We start from the raw sequence: 25483 nt of genomic DNA on the forward strand, positions 1-25483 counted from the left end.
TTCAATCATTTTCTATTAGTCTATGAATCAGTATCTGATGTTCTAGAGTGCAGCATCTCTTACAAAGCTACAGGTTTATAATACATATTAATGGGTGAACTAATGGAGAATGAAAACAAAGAGATGATATTCATCATATTCAAAGGAAAGTGTCAATCTGCAGTTGTTTCAATAATTTTTATACTTATAAATGAATGATATATACCCATTTATTATTGAAGAATATAACTTATAAAAGCTTCATGAGCTAGGTTTATTGGTCGTTCCCCATCAGAACCCCAAATATTAAGTTGTTTTACTCCAATGTTTGTAAGCACCATACATTTAAACAAACACTGTACAGCCTCAAAACATGGTTAAAACTATCATTTTAATATCATGGATGGTCAGTCCTTCCAGTATCCATAGCTCTTTCTATGAATTTGAGAGTGGTAACATTTCTCCAGCCCTCTTGATCAGCTTTTTACCAAAACAGTCATGGGATCGCCACTCTGCAGATTGGTCCTTTAATTCCTCTGTTTCAAAGTTCTCATGAGACTACAAAGGGTGAGATACTACATAAAAAAATCTATTGAATAGAAGGAAATGTAATGTTCACCATACGATGTTCATGTGAAATACATTTATGTTCATGTGACTTTTGAATTTGTAAACTAAGTGACTATACAAGCTGGTATTGTTTATTTGATTTAATAAAGGGTCCAAACAGCTGATATCGGAGAAAAATCTTCAGGATAAAAAATACAACACTACTATTCCTCTCTACCAGATGAACCAGTTGTCATGGTTAAGCAAGTACGCATGAAATGTGCAGAGGTGAAATGTGGTTTTGAATACCACAGACAGATGCTAAAAGGGTGCTAAACACAAAAGGCACGTATGCACATGTACATTCATGTGGTTTATTTAACTAGTCAATTTCCACTTGATGTTTGGAGTTCTCATTCCTCTGTTCAGGTTGGACTCGCTCAGTTTCAAATTGTGATCACTCAAGTGTTTCACTTTGATATATAACGTAACCATGTCTTTATCACAGCTTGTTCTGATCCTAGCCCTTCTCACCATGCTACAAAAGAGACTTTTGACCCAGACATGTCTTCATTAACAATACTCTTGACACACTGCTCTCACGCTTGCCAAGCAATGCACTCAGTGTTTAAAAGAATCAGCTGGGAAAATGCTGTTAAATACACTAATTGTGTATAACAGTTGTGAAAAAAACGACTAGAATTATCTCATGAAATTCAGATGACATCGTCTGCTTGCATGTGGTCAACCAGACCAACTACCACCCTCTAGTGGAGAAACTAACATTAGTGGGGAGGTAAATGGATGACCTTAAGTCTGACCTTAGCAAAGGATTTGACAAGTAAAACTAACTCCAAAATGAATAACCCATAATTTTCAGAGTTCAGTCTTATATAAAATGCAAGATCAAAATTGTATTACTAAGAGTAATAACATTTTGACAATCATGTGCAGACTTACTGGGGTTGTCATTGGTTCAAAAGGCAAAGGGCCGTATTGGTCTAGATATATGGGTGAGAAGCTGTACTAGATAAAACTCTCGTAATCATGTCTGTTTTACAATAAGTGTGGATACCGTTATTTCCATCATATCAAATGAGTTACACCCACCATTCCAGCTTTACAGAAACTGGACACTTGAGCTCTGACAGCGACAGGTATTTCCCAACAGACATTACAACAGTTGCTAAACACAATCAATGCCATACATTTCTTCCCACCAATGAAATGCTTTATGGTTGAGTGTTCTACGTTTCTTGTGATGCAAAAGTGACGATTTTGATATCCTGTAATTTTGAGACCACCCAAAGTTTATTTTAACTCATGAAATTCATGAACAAAGTCACAAGATATATAGAGTAGTTTGAGTATATAAAGACCCACAGTGGGAGAAACTGAAACAGAAACTGCATTAGAACAGAGCGCAGGAATAATTTCACATGACATTTTATTCCCTTCAACTGGATAATCTGCTCGACCGGCACAGTCTACCACGAACAGTCAAATTTTACCACAGCTCTCTAGGGTTGTACAATTTTATTTCTTCTTAGGAGAAAGCTGTACATGGAGGTTCTGGCCTTCAGTGTTTCACATACATATAATATTAGGACAATGCGACAGACAGTAAGCACACTGAAGGATCAGGAGCGGTTACTCTCATTACTCAAAGCTGGACAGGAAGGACAACACAACCTCCTTCAGTTTGGCGTCAGCTGTCGGTGAGATCATACCATCAGTCCTGGAATAAAACAAGAGTCTCATTACTTCAAATTAAATTCATGATTAACATCAACCATAGATTTTTACTGATTACTCAGACGGTCCTGTTACCTGATGGTGGTGAGCAGGTCCTGGTGCTGGCTGAGGACGTGTACAAGGAAGGCCTTCTCAAACCTGGTGATCTTGGAAGGGTCCATCTTGTCCAAGTGACCTCTGACACCGGCGTAGATGACTGTCACCTGCTCCTCAATGGCCATTGGGCCTGGGGGAGGGAGAGAAAGTAAAATAAAAAGACATGTCGTTTCCCCAAACTAAGGAGTGGCCCTGGTTGACAACATACAAAATGTTAAACGTTATTAGCACGCTGGGTGGTGACACTCACAGTACTGTCCTTGTTTGAGCAACTCAGTGAGGCGGACACCCCTGTTGAGCAGCTGCTGGGTGGCAGCGTCCAGGTCAGAGCCGAACTGGGCAAAGGCAGCCACCTCACGGTATTGGGCCAACTCTAACTTCATGGTACCAGCCACCTACACACAGTAAAGGACCACAATCGTATTATGGATTTAGGTGACTGATTCCAAGTGAGAAAATACTCTGGGGTAAACTGGTGAACTGCAATGAAATAAAAAGTTAATCTGCATTTATCTGATGTATAATATCAGTCCCCTATAGAGCCCCAGGTCACACCTGCTTCATGGCCTTGGTCTGGGCAGCTGATCCAACTCTAGACACAGACAGACCCACGTTGATGGCTGGGCGGATACCTTTGTAGAATAACTCAGTCTCCAAGAAGATCTGCAGGGGAGAGAGCACACTTCTGTTTAGGGATTACATTAAACTTTGACAAGTCGACTGGAGGAAAAGGCAAGTGGAGCCAATAATGAAATGACATCTCTCCACACCGCACCCACCTGTCCGTCAGTGATGGAGATGACGTTGGTAGGGATGTAGGCAGACACGTCTCCGGCCTGGGTCTCAATGACGGGCAGAGCGGTCAGGGAGCCGCCTCCGAAGTTGTCGTGCATCTTGGCAGCTCTTTCCAGCAGACGGGAGTGTAGGTAGAACACGTCACCGGGGTAGGCCTCGCGACCAGGGGGACGACGCAGCAGCAGGGACATCTGACGGTAGGCTACAGCCTGGATGGATTTAGGAGGGATGCGAATACAGCTGTTAAACACGGGTAGATTAACAGAGCCTGTTTCCTTAAATTTTTTATTCATGAAGCAGCATCACACTCAAGACTCTACTCAGCCCCGACTTCCCCCTTCTCACCTGCTTGGACAAATCATCGTAGATGATGAGGCCGTGCTTGCCGTTGTCTCTGAAGAACTCTCCCATGGAGCAGCCAGAGTATGGGGCCAGGTACTGCAGGGGAGCAGCATCAGAGGCTGTAGCAGACACCACAATGGTGTATTTCATAGCATCAGCATCAGTCAGCCTCTTAACCAGCTGGGCCACAGTGGATCTCTTCTGGCCAATGGCAACGTAGATACAGTACAGCTTCTTCTTCTCATCTTTGCCTTCGTTGAAACGCTTCTGGTTGATAATGGTGTCAATGGCAATAGCAGTTTTGCTGTTAGAATAGAGGGAATTTGTATTCAATTACAGTTCTAGTGTCAGAGTAAGCAAATAATTACTACAAATATAACTGCATGGCTTTAAAGTTGAATGAGAGGCAATAGAAAATGGTTGAAGTGCTGTCAACTACCCTCCAGGTAAAGGCAAATTAAGCTTGCATAGTAGAACATTAACACATTCACAATTGTTTATGACACATTGAACATGCAGATTCGTAATCCCCAAATAGCCCGACTGAGGGATAGATGGCACCTGGCCATTTGTTTACCCAGTCTGCCGGTCACCGATGATCAGCTCACGCTGTCCACGGCCAATGGGCACCAGGCTGTCCACGGCCTTGATACCCGTCTGCATGGGCTCCTTCACAGAGATACGGGGGATGATGCCAGGGGCCTTCAGACCCACACGCCTACGGATGCTCGACCCAAGAGGACCCTGAGGGACAAAGAAGGGTTAACGCTACTCTGATCAGACCCGATATGCCCAGACCGTAGTAAACCTGTAGTCGCAACCCAAGGACCCTAGATCTGAAAGGATCAGGTGGGAGATCCTTTTTGTTGTGTGGCATCCAAGAAGTCCGGGTACAAAAATACATCTCCATGAATTCTTAAAATGAACAATCGTTATGTTCTGTTTTTAAACTATGAATGTTTTCAAGATTGCGCCGACAGACATGGTCTTCCTGTTCCTACCTCATCCTATACAACTACTTCTGTACACCTTTCCTATTCATATACTGTCCATACACATACAGTGCCTTCAGAACGTATTCATATCCCTCTATTGCACATTGTTGCGTTACTGCCTGAATTCAAAATGGATTAAATAGATTTTACCATCACTCATCCACACACAAACACGTTTAGAAATGTTGACAAATTTACAAAAAAATGAAATACAGAAATCTCATTTAAGTATTCACACCCCTGAGTCAATAGCTATGGTCACTAGCTGTGTTCGAATACTCATACTAGCCGCACTATGTGTGACGTTAATTGAGTACGTAGTATGCTTATTGGTCATAGTATGCCAAAAGTTCCTGGATGTCATACTACATTCGCCAAAATACAAAGTATACATGCAGTGGATACCATTTCTGTGCTATTAGGGTCCATAATGCAAATCTTCAGAAAATGAGCGTGGCTTACCATTTTCAGATTGGAAGACAATTGATGAAAATATGCAGCCCAAGTCCGAGGAAAGCGTATACAAATATATTGCTTTAACAAATGTTTTTTTAAATATTTTTTTTTTTTAAATAGAGCAAATGTAATAAATTACTTTTCAAATACGCTACATTACGTTAGCTGACAATTTGTTAGCTACGCTTCCCTTAAACAGCATATCATTAAATTAGTTAGCTACCTAATGTTAGTTGGCTACTACATCAAACTTGCCCGTATTTTAACCATACGCCATCTAACTACGCACCCAACGTGTATGGACTTGATTATTCATGTCATTCTTAGGGGTATAGTTGTGCATTCTCAATGGACATTGTGAAGTCGTAAGATGTCTTGCTAGTCATTTGTTATGCTAACAAGCAAGTAGTAACACAGCAACAGCATCAACTTCCGGTAGACAAGCGATATGGGTATTCAAACACAGCTAATGTTAGAATCTTTGGAAGCAATTACAGCTGTCAGTCTCTGGTTAAGTCTAAACTTGGTACAATGCTTGCACATTTCTTTTAAATTCTTCAAGCTTTGTCAAGTCGGTTGTTGATCGTTGCTAGACAACTATTTTCAAGTCTTGCGATACATTTTCAAGTCGATTTAAGTCAAAACTAACTAGGCCACTCAGGAATATTCAACGTCATCTTGGTAAACTCCTCATGTACATTTGTCCTTGTGTTTTAGGTTATTGTCCTGCTGAAAGGTAAATTTGTCTCCCAGTGTCTGGTGGAAAGCAGACTGAACAAGGTTTTCCTCTAGGATGATTTTGCCTGTGCTTATCGCTATTCAGTGTTGTTTTTGTGTGTGTGATATATATATATATATATATACACTGCTCAAAAAAATAAAGGGAACACTTAAACACAATGTAACTCCAAGTCAATCACACTTCTGTGAAATCAAACTGTCCACTTAGGAAGCAACACTGATTGACAATAAATTTCACATGCTGTTGTGCAAATGGAATAGACAAAAGGTGGAAATTATAGGCAATTAGCAAGACACCCAATAAAGGAATGGTTCTGCAGGTGGTGACCACAGACCACTTCTCAGTTCCTATGCTTCCTGGCTGATGTTTTGGTCACTTTTGAATGCTGGCGGTGCTTTCACTCTAGTGGTAGCATGAGACGGAGTCTACAACCCACACAAGTGGCTCAGGTAGTGCAGCTCATCCAGGATGGCACATCAATGCGAGCTGTGGCAAGAAGGTTTGCTGTGTCTGTCAGCGTAGTGTCCAGAGCATGGAGGCGCTACCAGGAGACAGGCCAGTACATCAGGAGACGTGGAGGAGGCTGTAGGAGGGCAACAACCCAGCAGCAGGACCGCTACCTCCGCCTTTGTGCAAGGGGGAGCACTGCCAGAGCCCTGCAAAATGACCTCCAGCAGGCCACAAATGTGCAGAATCACTCCTTTATTGGGATTTATTGTCAATCAGTGTTGCTTCCTAAGTGGACAGTTTGATTTCACAGAAGTGTGATTGACTTGGAGTTACATTGTGTTGTTTAAGTGTTCCCTTTATTTTTTTGAGCAGTGTATATTAAACTCCCTAGACAAGCATACCCATTACATGATGCAGCCACCACCATGCTTGAAAATATGAAGAGTGGTACTCAGTGCTGTGTTGGATTTACCCCAAACATAACGCTTTGTTTTCAGGACAAAGTTAATTTAGTTAGGGCCTCCCAAGTGGTGCAGCAGTCTAAGGCACTGGTCAGTGTTAGAGCCGGCACTACAGATCTGGGTTCGATCCCGGGATGTGTAGCAGTCGGCCGCGACCAGGAGACATAAGGTAGCGCACAATTGGCCCAGCATCGTCCGAGTTAGAGTTTGGCCAGCTGGGATGTCCTTGTCCCATCACGCTCTAGTGACTCCTTGTGGCGTCCGGGCGCATGAACGCTGGCTTTGGTCGCCAGCTGTACGGTGTTTCCTCAGACACATTGGTGGGGCTGGCTTCCGTGGTAAATGAGCAGTGCGGCTTGGCGGGGTCATGTTTCAGAGGGCGCATGGTTCTCAACCGTTGCCCCTCCCGAGTACGCACGAGAGTTGCAGTGATGGGACAAAACTAACTACCAATTAGATATCACAAAATTGGGGAGAATTAAAAAAAATATATATATATAAAGTTAATTTATTTGCCACATTTGTCCATTTTAATTAGTGCCTTATTGCATATGAAGCATGTTTCGGAATATTTTTATTCTGTACAGATTTTCCTCACTGTCATTGAGGTTAGTATTGGAGTAACTACAACGTTGATCCGTCCACAGTACTATCACAGCTATTAAACTGTAACTGCTTTAAAATCACTATTGGCCTCATTGTGAAATCCCTGAGTGGTTTCCTTCCTCTCTGGCAACTGAGTTTGGAAGGACAGCTGTATATTTGTTGTGACTGGGTGTATTAATACACCATCCAAAGTAATTAAAACATTCAACATGCTCAAAGGGATATTCATTGTCCACTTATTTATTTTTTACCAAATCGACCAAGAGGTGTCCTTTGCGAGGCATTGGAAAACCTCCCTGGTCTGTGGTTGAACCAGTATTTGAAATTCACTGCTTGACTGAATGTACAGATATTTGTATGTGTTGGGTACAGAGAGAGTAAAAAATAATGTTAAACACTATTGCAAACAGAGTGAGTCAATGCAACTAAAGATTTTTTTTTACTGCTGAACTTATTTAGGCTTGCCATAACGGGGTTGAATACTCATTTACTCAAGACATTACAGCTTTTCATTTTTAATTGATTTGTAAAACATTTGACATTATGGGGCATTGTCTGTAGGCAAGTGACCATAAAAAAAAAGTACATTTTTAAAAATTCAGGCTGTAACAAAATGTGGAAAAGGTAATGGGGTGTGAAAACTTTGAAGGCACTAAATCATCTATTCCAGACTGACATTGATCTTTCTGATCTCTTTTAATTTTAGCGATTTGTGTTTATTGTTAGGTATTACTGCACTGTTGGAGCTAGAAACGTAAGCATTTCGTGGCACCTGCAATAACATCTGCAATATGTGTACGCGACCAACAGTATTTGATGAATAACAATTAACTTCTTATGGCTGCAGGGGCAGTATTGAGTAGCTTGGATGAAAGGTGCAGAGGTGCCCATAGTAAACTGCCTGCTCAGCAGTCCCAGTTGCTAATATATGCATATTATTATTCATATTGGATAGGAAACACTCTGAAGTTTCTAAAACTGTTTGAATGATGTCGGAGTATAACAGAACTCATATGGCAGGCAAAAACTGAGAAAAAATCCAAACAGGAAGTGGAAATTCTGAGGCTGGTCGATTTTCAACCAAGATCCTATTGAAATCACAGCGAGATATGGATGAGTTTGCACTTCCTACGGCTTCCACTAGATGTCAGTCTGTGAAGGGGGGCCAAATGAGAGGGGAATTAGTCAGGTCTGCCATGACCTGACCATGCGCGTTCACATGAGGGAGCTCTGTTCCATCGCTCATCTGAAGTCAATGTAATTCTCCGGTTGGAACGTTATTCAAGATTTATGTTAAAAATATTCTAAAGATTGATTCAATACATCGTTTGACATGTTCTACTGACTGTTACGGAACTTTTGGACATTTCGTCAGCTTTTAGTGAACGCGCTTCGTGACTTTGGATTTGTTTACCAAACGTGCTAACAAAAGTAGCTATTTGGACATAAATGGACATTACCGAACAAAACGAACATTTCTTGTTGAAGTGGGAGTCCTGGGAGTCCATTCCGACGAAGATCAGCAAAGTGAAGATTTAATGCTTTTTATGAGTTTTGTTGACTGCACAATTTGGCGGGTAACTGTATGGCTTGCTTTTGTGGCTGAACGCTGTTTTCAGATTATTGAATATTGTGTTTTGCAGTAAAGCTTTTTGAAATCTGACAGCGGTTGCATTAACCTGTTTGGGCTGCAGGGGCAGTATTGAGTAGCCAGATAAAAGGTGCCCATTTCAAACGGCCTCGTACTCCATTCTTGCTCGTACAATATGCATATTATTACTATTGGATAGAAAACACTCTCTAGTTTCTAAAACCGTTTGAATTATATCTGTGAGTCAAACAGAACTCATTTGGCACAAACTTCCTGACCAGGAAGTGGAAAGTCTGAAATCGAGGCTCTGTACTACTTCCTGCCTATAAATGGGCATGATACGTATTAGTATACATGCACTTCATAGACCTTCCCCTGGATGTCAAGAGGCGGTGAGAGAAGAAATTTAGTGTTTATCTTGGTCTGAAGTGGAATACAAGCTCTTTGTATGACGTGTCCCCCATTTCCGGTTTTCTGGAGAGCGCGAGGTGGTACCTGGATTTGCCTTCTGTTTAGCTGCCGTCATAGGCGACTACTATCTCCGGCTTTGATTTTATTTGATACATGTGACCATATCATCGTAAAGTATGTTTTTTCAATATAGTTTAATCAGATTATTGAAATTTTTTCGGGAGTTTTGCCGTGTTCCGTTCTGACTTTGTTGACGATGGAGAGATTCGCGCCACTTGGCTAGTGCGCTTGCTAATTCAAGAGGGAAAATGGACGTTCTAAATCCAAACAACGACTGTTCTGGACAAAGGACCCCTTGTCCAACATTCTGATGAAAGATCAGCAAAAGAAAGAAACATTTTATGATGCTATTTGATATATCTGTCATGCATGTGAACTAGTCGTCGGCGCCCAACGTTTGGGTACTCTAGCTATACCGAAGCTGGATGTCGTAATGAAGTTATTTTTTAGAATTCTAACACTGCGATTTCATTAAGAACTAATGGATCTATCATTTCCTATACAACATGTATTTTTTAGTTATGTTTATGAATAGCTATTTGGTCAGAATATGTGTGTCAGAAAAATATCCGAACGTTGTGGGAAATAGTAGCTACGTTAGCAGAATGTATAACCACTGATTTCAGCTCTAAATATGCACATTTTCGAACAAAACATAAGTGTATGTATAACCTGATGTTATAGGACTGTCATCTGATGAAGAATATCAAGGTTAGTCAAAAATATATCTTTTACTGGTTTGTTACGATCGCTAACCTTTTGCTACTGGGAAATGGCATGTGTTTCTGGCTATTGTGGTAAGCTAATATAACGCTATATTGTGTTTGCTGTAAAACACTTAATAAATCGGAAATATTGGCTGGAATCACAAGATGCCTGTCTTTCATTTGCTGTACACCATGTATTTTTCAGAAATGTTTTATGATGAGTAATTAGGTATTTGACGTTGGTGTCTGTAATTATTATGGCTGCTTTCGGTGCAATTTCTGATTGTAGCTGCAATGTAAACTATGATTTATACCTGAAATATGCACATTTTTCGAACATAACATGTTATAAGACTGTCATCTGATGAAGTTGTTTCTTGGTTAGTTTGGTTGGTTCTTGGTTAGTTAGGTTGGCTTTGTGCATGCTACCTGTGCTGTGAAAAATGTCTGTCCTTTTTTGTATTTGGTGGTGAGCTAACATAAATATACGTGCTGTTTTCGCTGTAAAACATTTTAAAAATCGAACATGTTGGCTGGATTCACAAGATATGTACCTTTCATTTGCTGTATTGGACTTGTTAATGTGTGAAAGTTAAATATTTAAAAAATATATATTTTGAATTTCGTGCCCTGCACTTGAAGTGACTGTTGTCATATTGTGGGCGGCCTCGGGCTGCAGCCATAAGAAGTTAAGAACAAGTGTATCTTTAATTCTATGTAAAACATGTATCTTTCATCAAAGTTTATGATGAGTATTTATGTTATTTGACTACTTGATTACTCTGCAATTTCTCCAGATATTTTGGAGGCATTTCTGAACATGGCGCCAATGTAAACTAAGGTTTTTGTATATGAATATTAACTTTATCGAACAAAACATATATGTATTGTGTAACATGAAGTCCTATGAGTGTCATCTGATGAAGATCATCAAGGGTTAGTGACTCATTTTATCTCTTTCTGCTTTTTGTGACTCCTGTCTTTGGCCGGAAAAATGACTGTTAGTCTGTGATTTGGCGATGTCCTAACATAATCGTTTGTGGTGCTTTCGCTGAAAATCCTATTTGAAGTCGGACACTTTGGTGGGATTAACAACAAGATTACCTTTAAAATGGTATAAGACACATGTATGTTTGAGGAATTTTAATTATGAGATTTCTGTTGTTTGAATTTGGCGCCCTGCACTTTCTCTGGCTGCTGTCATATCGATCCCGTTAGCAGCCATAGGTTAACTACATAATTCTGCCCTCACCTTTCCGTCGATGGCATTGCCCAGAGCGTCCACCACACGACCCAGCAGCTCCTCACCCACTGGCACGTCCACGATGGCGCCAGTCCTCTTCACAATGTCACCCTCTTTGATCAGCTTGTCATTACCGAACACCACAACACCAACATTGTCAGGCTCCAAGTTCAGAGACATACCCTAGAAAAGAGGACAGAAGATGTTTTGTTAAAATATACTGATTGACGACAGTAGATAGAAAAGCTTAATCTGTTAAGTTTAAAAATGGTTCAGTTAGGATTCATAAACTAAATTCCTCCTAGATCTGCACCTTGAGCCCAGAGGAGAACTCCACCATCTCCTCAGCCTGAACATTCCTGAGACCATACACTCTGGCGATACCGTCACCAATGGACAGCACACGACCAGTCTCTTCCAGATCAGCACTGGTGTCAGCACCCAGGATCTTCTCCTCCAAGATGGAGGACACCTCGGCAGTGCCTAAAATTAAAAAAAACACATAAAACATAAGTTTACATTAAAACTGGTCGAGCTGCCCAGTGACACAAGCTAAATGATTTCTATGCGCGCTTTGAGGCAAGCCAGCAGCTGTTCCGGACGCTGAGTGATCACATTCGCCGTAGCCTATGTGAGAAAGACCTTTAAACAGCCCTAGACCCACTCCAATTTGCATACCGCCCAAACAGATCCACAGATGACGCAGTCTCTATTGTACTCAACACTGCCCTTTCCCACATCGAACGCTGAGCTTTAGTCAACACCATAGCACCCTCAAAGCTCATCACTAAGCTAAGGACCCTGGGACTAAACACCTCCCTCTGCAACAGGATCCTGGACTTTGATGGGCCACCCCCAGGTGGTAAGGATACGCAACACCACATCTGCCACGCTGATCCTCAACACAGAGGCCCCTCAGGGGTGCATGCTTAGTCCCCTCCTGTACTCTGTTCACCCATTACTGCGTGGCCAAGCACTACTCCAACACCATCATTAAGTTTTCCGACGACACAACAGTGGTAGGCCTGATCATCAACAACGATGAGACAGCCTATAGGGAGGTTAGAGACCTGGAAGTGTGGTGCCAGGACAACAACCTCTCCCTCAATGTGATAAAGACACCTGCATTGCTTGCTGTTTTAGGCTGAGTTTCTGTACAGCACTTCGAGATATTAGCTGATGTACGAAGGGCTATATAAAATAAACTTGATTTGAAATCATGGACTACAGGTAAATGAGGGCCAAGCACGCCCCCATTCTCATCGATGGGGCTGTAGTGGAGCAGGTTGAGAGCATCAAGTTACTTGGTGTCCACATCAACAAACTCATGGTCCAAGCACACCAAAACAGTCGTAAAGAGGGCACGACAACACCTATTCCCTCAGGAGACTGGGCATGGGTCCTCAGATGCTCAAAGTCACAGCTGCACCGTCAAGATTATCCAAACCGGTTGCATCACCGCCCGGTATGGCAACTGCTCAGCCACCGAGCGCAAGGTGCAACAGAGGGTAGTGCGCACTACTCGCTGGTTTATCATCTATGCATAGTCACTAACTCCACCTACATGTAGATATTACAGACTAACCTGTAGCCCCGCACATATATAGCCTCATTATTGTTGTTCTTTTATGCTTTACTTTATTTTGTAAATACTTTTCTTCAAATTGCATTTTTGGTTAAGGGCATGTAAGTAATAATTTCATGGTAAGGTCTACACCTGCTGTACTCGGCGCATGTGACAAAAAAGAACGATTCTCATTTTTGTTCATATAATATCACCATAGCGTAATCTCAGTTTATACATGGGCAAATTAAGATAGCAAAATTATGTCATTGTTTTCAAATGTCATCTAAATCTAAAGTGCCCTGCTCATAACAAGTGGAACTTGAGGCAAAACAGGATTTCTGATCCAAGAACAGAAGGTCATTCCTTGAGTCCCCATTCTCTCTATACTTACCGGTCTTCGCAGCAAGACATGGTCTGTGTGTGTGGAGGTGATTCACTCCTACGCAGGCGGCGGCAACATTCTTGGACACCTACAATTAATGAAAGCATGATCGGTTATTGTTAAAAACAAGTGTAATTGAACGGCAAAGAAATAGCACAATAAACTGGAATACGTTACAATCAAAACATGGCATAAGCGCTAGGCGTCAGCCCAAGTGACGTTAGCTAATAGCTAGCTAGGTTGTTCGCAAGTAGTACTCCTTTGACAGCTAGCCTATGAAAAATATAAATCCAACTAAGTAACCAATAAAAAAAAATAGAAAATCGACATTTTCAAAGCATAGGCTAGACACTACAGCTAAATATATACTTACAGAAGCTTGTAGTGTGTGCGCGCGAAGGGAGCATTCTGCATGTCAAGCGATCCTGACCTTCAGAAATTAGCTAACTAGCTGATAGCATGCTAAACTAGTCAGCTTGCTAGCACAGCCATTTTACATGGGGCCGTGACGTTAGTTCAAGTGCGCATAAGAGCATTGAACGTGCAAATCCAAACGAAATGTGAAATGAACGAGTTATAAAAACAGTAAACCTAGCGAATTAACGTTATCAAATAAATTTTAAGAAGGTACGTCGAGTGGCATGCGTGTCCTTTCTTGGACATGTCGTTCTGGGACGAGCGCGTGAAGGTGGCGGCCTGTATGTACCCTTCACATACCCACTGCGTTCACATTGACATTTTAAATTGTGCAATACTTAATGTCTTCTATTCAACATCCAAATCAATGCAATACTCACAAATCCAGCCCGTCTGGGCAGGCTCCTGGCCAGAGCCGCTGCAACTCGCACAGATAACATTTCGAATGTGACTTTTCCTCCACCACCTGCAAAGACCAGCTAGCTGTACTTGGAGGGTGTGCGAATGGCCGAAAACGAACCCCTTCTTCTTCTTTTTATGTCATCCGTGATGACAGGCTGTAATTTCAAAGCATTACTGCCATCTACTGCAGCGGAGTTCACTTATCTATGAATAACTCTGGCTGAAAAAACATTCTACGCAACCTTATGGCGCAACCTAGTGGCTATTTATGGTACTTTACATTTCCTAAATGTTCCTTCAGAAAACACCGAGCCATCGACGCTTTGTCACCGAAGCAGCTGCCTGCCAGCACAGTGCTTGCTAGATCCGCTTGAATGTAGAAAGATTGAAACGGATCATCCGCATGGGCTATTTGTCTCTCAAAAACCCAGCGGCAAGAAAAGGATCCAAGGATGGTTTTAGTGCATGTCGGATATCTGGTTCTTCCTGTATTTGGCTCAGTAAGAAATAGAGGTATTTATATTTATTAATCTTTAACACTTACATGTCATGTGCTATGTTCATTTTAATACCACTGGAGCTGCTCGCAAATCTCTTTAGAATCCATTCCAACGTGTTGTTGACCAGCGTTACATTTGATTAACAATTGCAAGACCATACTACACATCTTGGTAGTATGGGTCTGGTCCTATTTGCCTATATATATATTTTTTTTTTTCCTTCTCAAATCGAGATGTAGATAACGCTAGCTGTTGACAGCTAACTACTGTAGCTAGTTAGCGCGTTGACCAATGCTATTTAGCTAATGCTAGCTAAACGTTTCGCTATTTTTGGACATTATATATTGTAGCTAGCTAGTCAGTTCCATTTTAAGAAATACTTTACCAATTAACATTAATGGCAGTGGTGTAATGTCAGACCACAGAGAGTAATGCGTGAAACATGTTTGAAGGTTAGCTAGCTAGCGCGTTCTCTGCAGGTTAGGTTACTGGATAACCTATTTAATCCCAGGATGATGTCATTTGGAGATCATCTTTACTGCTTGCCGAGAGGGTTTTGCGACAAATTCAATTAGCTACGGTAATCTACACAATTGTATATCGCAACTATAGTAGTTTAAAAACAGGCAAAATTGACATATTTCAAATTTAAGGAAGCTCTTTAAACACGTCGTAGCTAGGTAGGTTGTTTTTCCAATATTTAAAACAAGCTATCCACCAGGTGATTTTTGCACAAGTCATTTCCCTTTGATTCAATACCAAAACATACCGTTTCATAAACTATTTAGGCTACAGTGTAGCGTATAAACTAAATTCATACACTGGCATCAATGATTTCACATTGTGCTTTTATTTCTGTTCTTATTTCCTGTTTCATAGTATCGAGGCTGGCTCTACATTCTGCATTTATCAGATCTTTGTCGTCCCCCCCCATTCTGTAGCTAATGATCATCTGCTGCTGTGTGGTGTGGCGTGGCCTGTTCTCTGTATTTAGCTGTATTGTGAATCCCTTCTTCATTTCCTATTTCCATCAGAAGACATTGCTATTATTTTGTTTAAACGCCCCCAAGAATGTACCATTCACCCACAATTCATTGTTGTGAAAAAAACAAAATTGCTAACACCTGTTGTCTTTTTCTGTAAAGTAGCTGTATTGTTAACCCATTTGTAGCTCTTTTAGAGAATCAAATAAATGTAATTGTGTACCGCCCATCCAGTCTTGATATACAACATGCTGTAAATTCCTGTAAAGTGGATACATTTTGCAATTGTTTCGATTTCTGCACGGCTTTACTGAAGACCAGAATTTGGTACATTTTCTCCATGGAAAGTGCATTGTACAAATCTGGCTAAGTAATGGTAGCAAATGCTCCTATTGGCATTCTTACATGACATGTAAAACCTATACTTTTTTATATTATGACACACACACAATTAGGATTATCCCTAGTGTGGTCATCTGAGTGATAAAAAATGGACAACACATCAAAATTGATTAAATACTGGTACACCGTACCTCTTCCCAACAACCTGTTATAACCGTCTCGAATTGTGTAACACTTTGTTCTTCTTGAGAAGGAGCAAAAAACGAATTCTATGAGTAGTAGATACTCACTGGTGGTTAATCACTTCCTAATGATCCACTAACAAAAGTGCAAAATGCTATCCATTTCACAGGGATGCCTATCTCCTGCACTGCTACAGTAAATCCTCTAGTTGAGTAATAACGTCTTTTATTGTTTGGTTGTGGTCGCTCTTTACCCTTTGTTCTGGTAATAGTACTTTCAATGCATGGTCATGTTATGATTCATATGATTTTTTAAATATTTTTTTTACATTGAATAGTAAATTCCAATGTAATTTTTCTGTGGTAAAGATGTACCCTGCTGTACTGTGCTGTAGCCAACCACGTCTGCTCATTGGATGCTGCTTTTGTTCTTTTTAACCCTTTCATGGAGCATGGTGAGCCTTGCCTTCAGTCTATGTTGTTTATTTTTGTTGCATGGTATTTATATTATTATTATTACAACAACCAAAACACAAATTCCACATATACTAATATTTTCCAATAAAGAATATAGTATTTTTCCTAACCTTCAGTGTGCTTCTTGCTGATTTCCATTTGTTGTCTTTATCCCTCCCCTCGTCCCTACCTGTCCACCTCCACCCCACCCACCTCTCCCGCTGTGACAAAGATAGACGATTTCCTTGCATTTCTCATCACAAGGCCTGAATGAGTCTATCCCCTGTCATTAATGGCGATTCTACTACTGAGACAATTGAAAGTGCAGTGCGCCTCTGATCCTTGGATCAAATGCTAATTTAGCAGGCCTAACTCATTCTCATTCATTAGTGACTGGTTATGAGCTGAATGTGATATTTCAAAAACCCACCACCACAATCGGATGTTTCTGAAAGTTGTCAAGATTAGACTCATGACTATTTTCCTAGGCATTTCGTGGCACTGCACCTTCAAATCTACTCCAACTTAATGATCCAAATGCAATGTAGACATTTGCCTATTTCTCAACTGTAGGGGTTTCACCTGTTTTCATCTGAATGTGTTATCCACTCTTCCACAAACACTTTAGTATGTTCATATTAGAAAAGAGCCTAGCAACTGAAGGTGACACAAAGGACTCGATGTAGGTTCGCCCCAAAATGTTGGTGCTAGGCTGCATATATCTCAGTGGATAGATTTAATTTGATGGTCTTTTTCTATGACTTCTCTTGCTGCTCGAGTCCAAACTAAATTTTGCCGCCATGGAGAACATATCACAGACTATGAAGTATTGTCCTATGAATTGTGTGTTCTCCCCTTTCAAATATATTTTGTCATATTGGCATCAATGTCACAATGTAGCCTAGGCCTACTTCACGTAAATTGAAAGCCATTCCTTTTCACAATCAATGTTATTTCCATTAGAATTGTCAGCCCTGTCTATCCATATATATATATATATATATACACACACACACACACACAGTATTAAAACCAAGACAGTGCACTGTAGTACATTGGTAGCATCTGGTTCTCCCTCTCGAGCCTCAACAGCAGCCTGTTCTCTTCAGCTGCCAAATAGCTGTGGTTAAGAAGAGGGGAAAAAGTACTGAGATGGCATTCAAGCTATTTCCCCTGAACCAAGGAATCTACATATGGGAAAGCTTCGGGTAGCACTCTGTGTCTGAGTGATAGAAAGAGACATAGGCAGTATGTAAATCGATACTGATTTCTGGTGGGAGATAGACAAATACGTTGTAGGCTTTATGTAGCCTAGGCCTATAAAGCCTTAACATTTTGCTGATAGAGACATATGGGTAGTGATACACTTATTTTCGTTTAACCTTTATTTAACTGGGCAAGTCAGTTAATTAAGAACATATTCTTATTTACAATGACGGCATGCCCCGGCCAAACCCTAACGACGCCGGGCCAATTGTGCGCCGCCCTACGGGACTCCCAATCACAGCAGGTTGTGATACAGCCTGGAATCAAACCAGGGTCTGTAGTGACGCCTCTAGCACTGAGATGAAGTGCCTTAGACCGCTGTGCCACTCGGGAGCCCAACATAAACATTCACAGTGTTGTACTATATAATATAGCCTTGTTTTACCCACAGTTCAACAGGTGAGAACGTTCTCAGAAAAAGGACTCACTCACAGCAGTCATCACATTGGTAAAATCCTCAGTGATTTATAATGGAGAAACAGTTATATTACAATAAAAAACTCTTAGGGATAGATGTTCTGTTTTTTTTGTCCTGTGGATTAGTGGTTGATCAGCAGAATGTCACACAGTAGATCTAGAAACACTTCTGACAGCAGTTGTGCACTTCTATCAAATGGATTCAAGGTCGTTCTCATATATTACACAGCCTAATTTGGAAACCACTTGAATACACAATTTAAATGCACAGTCCTGGCTGCGCCCATTGCCGAAGAGTCAGATGTCCAGAGGTGAGGTTCCAAACAGAGGGTCAAATGTGACATGATGCCATAAAAGACCATTCATGTTTGGAAAAATTAACATTTTCCATGCAGATTGAATGTGTTGCTTCACCATAGGTAAGATTTGGGGCTTTTGTAAAGATCATCCTACAGAAACACAATTACATCACACAAACACACACTCCACGTCTCATACACAATTTATTCTAACCTACCGTTTCTCTCAGGTGTCTAACTCCCTCTTGATGTTTCCACAGGATCCCTCTTTAACCGGCAGCAGCATAGCCATGCTACCTCTTGCCGGCACTTCCAGCTAGGCCCCCATGCCCCGCTGCCCATTGACTTCCCCATGCCCCACCCAGGTCAGCCCCAGTCGGGCATAAACCCCCACCTGGCTCCCTCTGGCCACCAGCATCCTCCCCAGCTCCACTCGCCCCTCAACCCCTTACCCCCCACACCCCAGTTCCAGGACCTCTTGGTCCCCACTTTCCTACCTCAGGCCTTACACCAGCAATACCTCCTCCAACAGCAGATCCTAGAAGCCCAGAACCGCCGCATCATGCCACCTTCAAGGTATGGGGACTTGGTTTCTGGCTATGCACGCCACTCCTGTAATAACAAGGGAACCTCCATAAGCTTTAGAAATGTCATGTTCTGTACGAACAGCTATATTTTGATGCAACCCCCAAAATCTGTACAGTTTAATAATGTGCCCCTGGTAAAGGAGTAGTTAACCCCAAAGTTTGGCATGTGTTTTCATACTTCAAAAGTGCTTTTAAGTTGAGTCCACATTTCCATGGCGTCTGTGGAACCACACAACAGATTGCAAGGAATTTAATGTGTACAGAAACTTTTGGTTGTCCTGTGTCAGCAGACGCACCCCAGAGAGAATGCCCCACCAGCCCCACAGACTGCGGCTGGGGTACGAGTTTGTTCCTGCCCTCCATGTCCCCCCACAGCCTGTTGGCCAGCAGCCTCGCTACCTGGCCGAAGGCACAGACTGGTAAATAACACACTAGCTTGCGCTCATACAATTAGTGTGGCTTCATAGTTAAGTCTAATACATTACTCCTGAACAATGGATAATCTTCATTTCAAATTTGAGTCCCCTCCCACGGGCATGATGTAATCCAATGACAATCAATGTTGATGGGTCTGTGAAATGGGCCCAGTGTTTAATTGGTTCTTCTCTCTTCTTTCCTCCTGTCCTGTGTGGTTGGTCAGGGACCTGAGTGTGGACGCGGGGCTGCCCCCCCACCAATACCACGTCCGCCCACTTCCCCAGCACTTTCAACACTACCTGACCTCTCCCCGGATGCATCACTTCCCCAGGAACAGCACCTCCACCCAAGTGGTGAGGACATCACAACAATTTTTGTCATGGAATTTAAATGATCAGAATGGACAGCCCCATTTAAAGTGACGTTTCATGATCTGCGCTGCTGGTGTCCATATTGGCTAAACCACCTGGAGTGTTTGATTTGGTATTCACACCATAGATCATTGGATAGACAGGATTCAGGGATGGCAGGCAGGAAGCAGTATGAAATGCAAAGATGTTTTCTCAGAGATGAGTTGAGGAGAATGTATCCAGATTACTCCCTTACTGTCTCTCTGTATGTTCTCTCTAGGTTGTCCATGAGATCAGAAACTACCCGTATCCTCAGTTACACCTGCTGGCCCTGCAGGGCCTCAACCCCTCTCGCCATGCATCCGCTGTGAGAGAGAGCTACGAGGTAGTCATCCCAGTCACACGGCCAAGTCCCATCAACCCCGTCACACATACACTCTCACCTCTCACACATCCGTCCCTGCCTCTGTGTGACCAATGCTGTGGACAGCCTCATGTGGGACTGATCTTCTAATTTCCGCTAGTTCTGTGCTCCAGATGCTTCCGAATCCAAAAAAACATAGTTTTATTTTGTTTTGTTCTTTTTATCGTACTGAAAGAAGATAGTTAATGGTCTTTCCCCATATGTTGCCTGTAGGAGCTACTGCAGCTGGAGGACAGGTTGGGCAGTGTGAACCGAGGGGCCATCCAGACCACTATTGAAAGGTTCACCTTCCCTCACAAATACAAGAAGGTAAGACTATGCCCTCATAAGTTGTGTTGGTAACGGATGTACTGCGGTAGTAAATATAATAGAGTACCATAGAGTAGAATGACACAGGCGAACATTGCCATCTCATTTTAGGTTATTGTTAGCCACATTATCTTTGCGAAGAATACTGTCTGCTTCCACTCCAAACAGACTTATTCAGACTATCTGGTCCGGAGTGTACCCGATTTAAGACCAAGGATGACTCATCTTGTAGGTGAAAGGACCAATTATTATAAAGCTGTGCAAGTCTGATTTGAATCTACTGTACAGTATGTGAAAGAATCATAAGCATTACATTTGAATGATCCAATGAGACAGGAACCCGAAAGACACTTTTTAAATTGTGTCTTCTGCAGCGTACTGTATGCCGTGTTAGGACGATGGTTCTAAACAGGGTTTTTCAGGACAGCCGTTAGTCATATATCAGAACTACATTATGAGGACTTCAACCATAACTATTTTCATGTGAACTATCAATACTTTGCGAATGAAAATGGGCCCCGTGTGGGCCCCGTGTGGCTCAGTTGGTAGAGCATGGCGCTTGCAACGCCAGGGTTGTGGGTTCGATTCCCACGGGGGGCCAGTACAAAAAAAGTATGAATGTATGTACTTGTAAGTCGCTCTGGATAAGAGCGTCTGCTAAATGACTTAAATGTAAAATGTAAATGTAAAATGAGAGATACATTGCTAATGGGAATTGTCGCTGTTGTTGTATATTCTATTTTCCAGAGAATACCCCAGGACCTGAAGCTAGGGCTGGAGGACGAGGAACTGGATACAGATGAGAAGTGTACTATCTGTCTATCAATGCTGGAGGATAGAGAGGATGTCAGGTGGGTCTAGTCAAAATGCTAATGAACGTTTGGTGTCATGGAAGGTTTGGTGCCAACACATAGTACAGTTTGCAGATCTCTGTGTATCTATGGTCATTCGTATTAACGCTCTTCGACATCTTCCTCCACCAACAGGAGATTACCCTGCATGCACCTCTTCCACCAGGCGTGTGTAGACCAATGGCTGGCCACCAGTAGGAAATGCCCCATATGCCGGGTGGACATTGAGACCCAGTTGACACCAGACAGCTGATGCCTCCTCTCCCTGCCCCTTCCTGTAATAACCCATAGCATCCCTAGGAGGAGCGCTGCCAAACGTCCCCCTTCCCACCCGCATCACTTATGAGCCTGCCTTCTGAGCCAGTCGAAGAAGACAATGAATGAAAGGGAGCGGGGGAGGAAGGGATTAAGAAACCACACTGATCAAACAATAGAGAAATAAAACAGGCCGATGGATGGAGAGAGGCAGAAGGGTGGCAGAATATATAGACAGGTGCTGGGGCTTGATGAGTCTCCATCGGGTTGTGCACAGTAGCATTCGCTTCTCCATACACCTACTCAAAGATGATTCTCTATCAAACCCCCTAGCATGTGTGTGTATTGTGTTGCTGAGGGTTTATATATAGGCCTATGTTCGACCGCTGATGTGTATTGGTCTTCCTCCGTGTGATGAAACCCAACCGCTGAGCTCTAACTACAGCACATCTGTGCAAAACATGACAAGATATGAAATCAGTAAGGGGATGTTTCTTGAAATGAGCTTCTGTGGCCTAATGCTTATGGTGTAATGGAGTGTAGTAGTCTTGTAATTGATCGCCAGTATTTACAACAGAGTGACCGTGTTGTGTAGCAAGCAAAAATCCCATTTTGAGAAATAAGGTGGGGGAAAATACTCCTATTTAACAAAGGGGAATAGGCGTACAGGCAATGAGGAAGTGCTAGCTATGTACAAAGGCCAAACATTCTGTGGGTTTCCAGTACAGTAGAGTCTCCGCCATCACAGTGGATGCTAGAGATGCTAACCAGGCATGGCTTCAGTGGTCTGTATTGTGCTGTAGTGGGGCCTCTATAGTCTAGAACAGAGGTCCCAGATATGCATGCTCTATGGCAGGCTTGGGCTGTCTTGTGATTGTGGAGCATTAGAAAGTCTGCAGTCTCTCTGCATGTGAACCATAAACAGTATGACTCTCTTACTCATCCACGGAGCAGGATGAAGTTTCCCCTAGACGCTGATCTTTGGTCACTGCTGCGTCTCCTCTCCTAATGATTAAGATTAGGATTGGGGGCAGGGGTAAGCTGATTTCAAGAACTGCGCTTATGGGCAATTTCTACTCACAGCCTCGTCCATAGCACGATCTTAAAGGCTGGGGATGCAGTGTCTGTGTCTTGTCTTTAGAGTGAATACAATGTAATCCTTTTCTAACATATACCAGTACCTTATTGCCTACAGAACAAGCACATGTGAGTTATACAGTGCATAGCAAACAACCTCTGTTTCGGTTCCCTTAATTTCAATCTCAGTTGCTCCCGTTGTTCGATACAGGAATACAGCTGGTGTTCCTGGGATATATCCAACTAGTTGGCCTTTGTTCTGTGTCCTAGAATGTGTAAGATGGTCCCCCATGATGGTAGTTGTGTATGGTATTGCTAGAACCACTGTAAACTGATCAGTGATGGAAGCTGTTTTCTCTATATCGTGCATGAATCATGTTGGTGTAGTTCACTTGAACGAGGGTTAAAGGGAGAAAAAGCCATTCGTTTGAAAATACCAAACAATTATTCTGACTATTTACATTTTTTTGATTTGTTTAAATTTTTTTCTTCATTTTGGTTTTCTTACTATCAATTTGTTTTGAGCGCTCATGCCAATTTGGACATTGGACCAAGTAAAGCCAAGTCCTTGTCCATTTTTTTACAATTTTGAAGACATGGCTCCAATGCTGCAAAAAAAAAAAACATATTTATTAATGTAGCTTGTGTTTTGTAAATGCACTAAAATATGGGGTTGCCTGAAGTAGATTTGGTGGTGTGGGGTCTCCTTGTTCTAGCTTATGCGTCTGTGTTCGGTTACACGTATCTTCATGCTTCCTTGTGTACTTTTGGAGGTTGACTTGACTGTGTTGCGTTTTTTATTTACCTTTGTCCAAACCCTCCATCCAAAAAAACTAGACAGACAAACAAGGAGGGTTGCTACTTCACATAGGATGCTGTGAGTTGAAATGCCTTAAGTATTTAACAATCATAATTTATTACTAACCGTAGCTATTGTGGTGGCATATTTCATGTATTTTCTCTCTCGATTTTGCAATTGAATCAATCTATTTATTTAGAAATAACACAATGTAAAAAAATAAATAATAATACCTCATTATGCATTGGTTGGTGGGGATGCTTTGCATGCAAGTTGTGTTTTTCATAAGGAGAACATGTAATTTGGAAGGGTGTAATGTGAGCTGTCTCTAGCCAACGTGGTGCTGTTGATCTTGATTTACATTCCATTCAATGTCATATCGAAGATCCCCCCCCTTCCCCCTGCTTTGATCGAGTGGACAGACTGTGACTAGGTGCAAATGTTTTCGCATGTAAACCTCCTAGCATGGCTATACCCCTTCCTGACATAGAGGAAATATGATACTATTTTATTTTTCATATTTATCCCTGATCATTACCAGTTTCTCAGTTTGTTATCATTCGTTTTGATTTACCTCGTTTGTATATTTCACCATATCTGAATGTTGGGTGTCTCCATTCAGACCATACGTTTCTCTGGCCCAGCTATATTAACTCCTCCCATATGAATGAATAACTCCATTATTAGGTACTTTGTATTGCTGGCAAATGCTGTGTTTGTGTAGTTAGGTTCGAGAGGTGGCGAACATGATAAACTTGTGCTATTGCATCTTATTTATTTCTGGTGTAATACTCTAGTGTGGTTTTACACCTGGGTATAATAAGCTAACCACCTGTTTTCCGTGTGCATTTTCTTAATAATAACAATTTATTAATCCTACATATATCCGATTGGAATGAAGCTGACTGGTCTTATTTTAATTTTTCCTGCTGTCACTGACCTTACCCCATGTCTAGGGCCAAGAGTTTTTCCTGGTCAGGTCACCTGGTCAGGAAAAACTCCTGACTTGCCCTCTGTCCTCCACAGACGGTATACTGCGTTACTGGACAGTAGCCATAGTATTTGAACTCAAGCTGGTGAAGGGGAATGAACAGTAGAATCCTAAAGCACAAGCTTTCTAATGCATGTCCTTCTCAGGTTTTCATATGTGTACATGGGCGTAGCTGTAGACGTGTTTAATATAAGGCTGTACCTTCTTGAATATTACAGATGTTTCTTTGCTGCTGACAAACTGTTGATTAAACTAACCTGCCAGTGATTAAAGGGAAGTGGCCATCTTTGTACAACACACTGCTGTTTTGCTGTAAACGCGCAATGTTTTATGAGCTGGAGTATTTTATAGACAAAGTATGTATCAATAATATGAAAAGCAATAGCTAAATGATAATGAAGAATAACATGGATCAGTGAATATTGTGGAAAATCTTTAGATTTACTTTGTGGATTTTGTACTGTATTTATTACTAATGATGATGCAAAAAGTTGCATAGCTTAACCCAAACTGTTCTGTCTCCTTTTTTTATTTATTGTCTTGTATATGATCTTTTTGTATGTGTTTTTCAAATAAACTGCCCAAAATGCTGAAAGTACCTGGTTAAGGATTATTCAATTTTTCTTGTAAATACTTAACTTCATGACACAAGAATCGGTACAAACGTTTATAAACACAAAGCAAGTATAAAATCTAAATATCAGCAATAATCCCTGACAATTAGGCTAAATGGGACACACAGAGCCTGTGCATGAAATACATGTCAACAGTGGTGTATCTAGTCCAGCATGAGTGAATACAATCACATGTTATGAATATGCTTATCATTTGTTTCTATATAGTTATCACCTATGTTCTCTGTTTATGTTTCACAAAGTAAAATATTAAGTCATAAAAAAAAAAATCTGATTGAAAAGTACTCCAGAACCCCCCCACCACCACCAATACATAAATAGCCGGTCCCAAGTCCCT

At 41.6% G+C, this 25483-nt stretch overlaps 2 protein-coding genes across 3 annotated transcripts; one reads left to right on the top strand and one right to left on the bottom strand.

Moving 5' to 3' along the window:
• Nucleotides 1-1812: 1812 nt before the first annotated feature.
• LOC120044533 (ATP synthase subunit alpha, mitochondrial-like) lies at nt 1813-14127 on the bottom strand. Its single transcript, XM_038989193.1, has 11 exons — nt 13985-14127; nt 13197-13275; nt 11552-11721; nt 11248-11421; nt 4094-4260; nt 3520-3820; nt 3159-3383; nt 2935-3042; nt 2630-2774; nt 2359-2509; nt 1813-2266 (listed from the first exon to the last, which is right to left on the bottom strand). The coding sequence occupies exons 1-11, from the start codon at nt 14042-14044 to the stop codon at nt 2188-2190; spliced, it is 1659 nt and encodes a 552-aa protein (XP_038845121.1). The 5' UTR covers nt 14045-14127; the 3' UTR covers nt 1813-2187.
• Nucleotides 14128-14343: 216 nt separating this feature from the next.
• LOC120044543 (E3 ubiquitin-protein ligase RNF165-like) lies at nt 14344-25109 on the top strand. Of its 2 annotated transcripts, none has more exons than XM_038989204.1 (8): nt 14344-14519; nt 18712-19027; nt 19326-19457; nt 19679-19808; nt 20086-20190; nt 20443-20538; nt 21286-21389; nt 21525-25109. In XM_038989204.1, the coding sequence occupies exons 1-8, from the start codon at nt 14459-14461 to the stop codon at nt 21640-21642; spliced, it is 1062 nt and encodes a 353-aa protein (XP_038845132.1). In that variant the 5' UTR covers nt 14344-14458; the 3' UTR covers nt 21643-25109. The 2 variants fall into 2 exon arrangements, with proteins under 2 accessions (XP_038845132.1, XP_038845138.1); XM_038989210.1 differs by having other exon boundaries at nt 19329-19457.
• Nucleotides 25110-25483: the final 374 nt, after the last annotated feature.

The sequence above is a fragment of the Salvelinus namaycush genome, chromosome 1 (assembly GCF_016432855.1).
Source record: "Salvelinus namaycush isolate Seneca chromosome 1, SaNama_1.0, whole genome shotgun sequence".
Classification (NCBI taxonomy): Eukaryota; Metazoa; Chordata; class Actinopteri; order Salmoniformes; family Salmonidae; genus Salvelinus; species Salvelinus namaycush.

Coding starts and splice junctions, on each gene's coding strand:
- LOC120044533 (XM_038989193.1), bottom strand. CDS start 14,044: ATGTTATCTGTGCGAGTTGCAGCGGCTCTGGCCAGGAGCCTGCCCAGA. Junction 13,276..13,984: donor TGCCCAGACGGGCTGGATTT/GTGAGTATTGCA, acceptor CATTAATTGTAG/GTGTCCAAGAATGTTGCCGC. Junction 3,043..3,158: donor TCTCCATCACTGACGGACAG/GTGGGTGCGGTG, acceptor TCTCCCCTGCAG/ATCTTCTTGGAGACTGAGTT.
- LOC120044543 (XM_038989204.1), top strand. CDS start 14,459: ATGGTTTTAGTGCATGTCGGATATCTGGTTCTTCCTGTATTTGGCTCA. Junction 20,539..21,285: donor TCCCTCACAAATACAAGAAG/GTAAGACTATGC, acceptor TCTATTTTCCAG/AGAATACCCCAGGACCTGAA. Junction 21,390..21,524: donor GAGGATAGAGAGGATGTCAG/GTGGGTCTAGTC, acceptor CTCCACCAACAG/GAGATTACCCTGCATGCACC.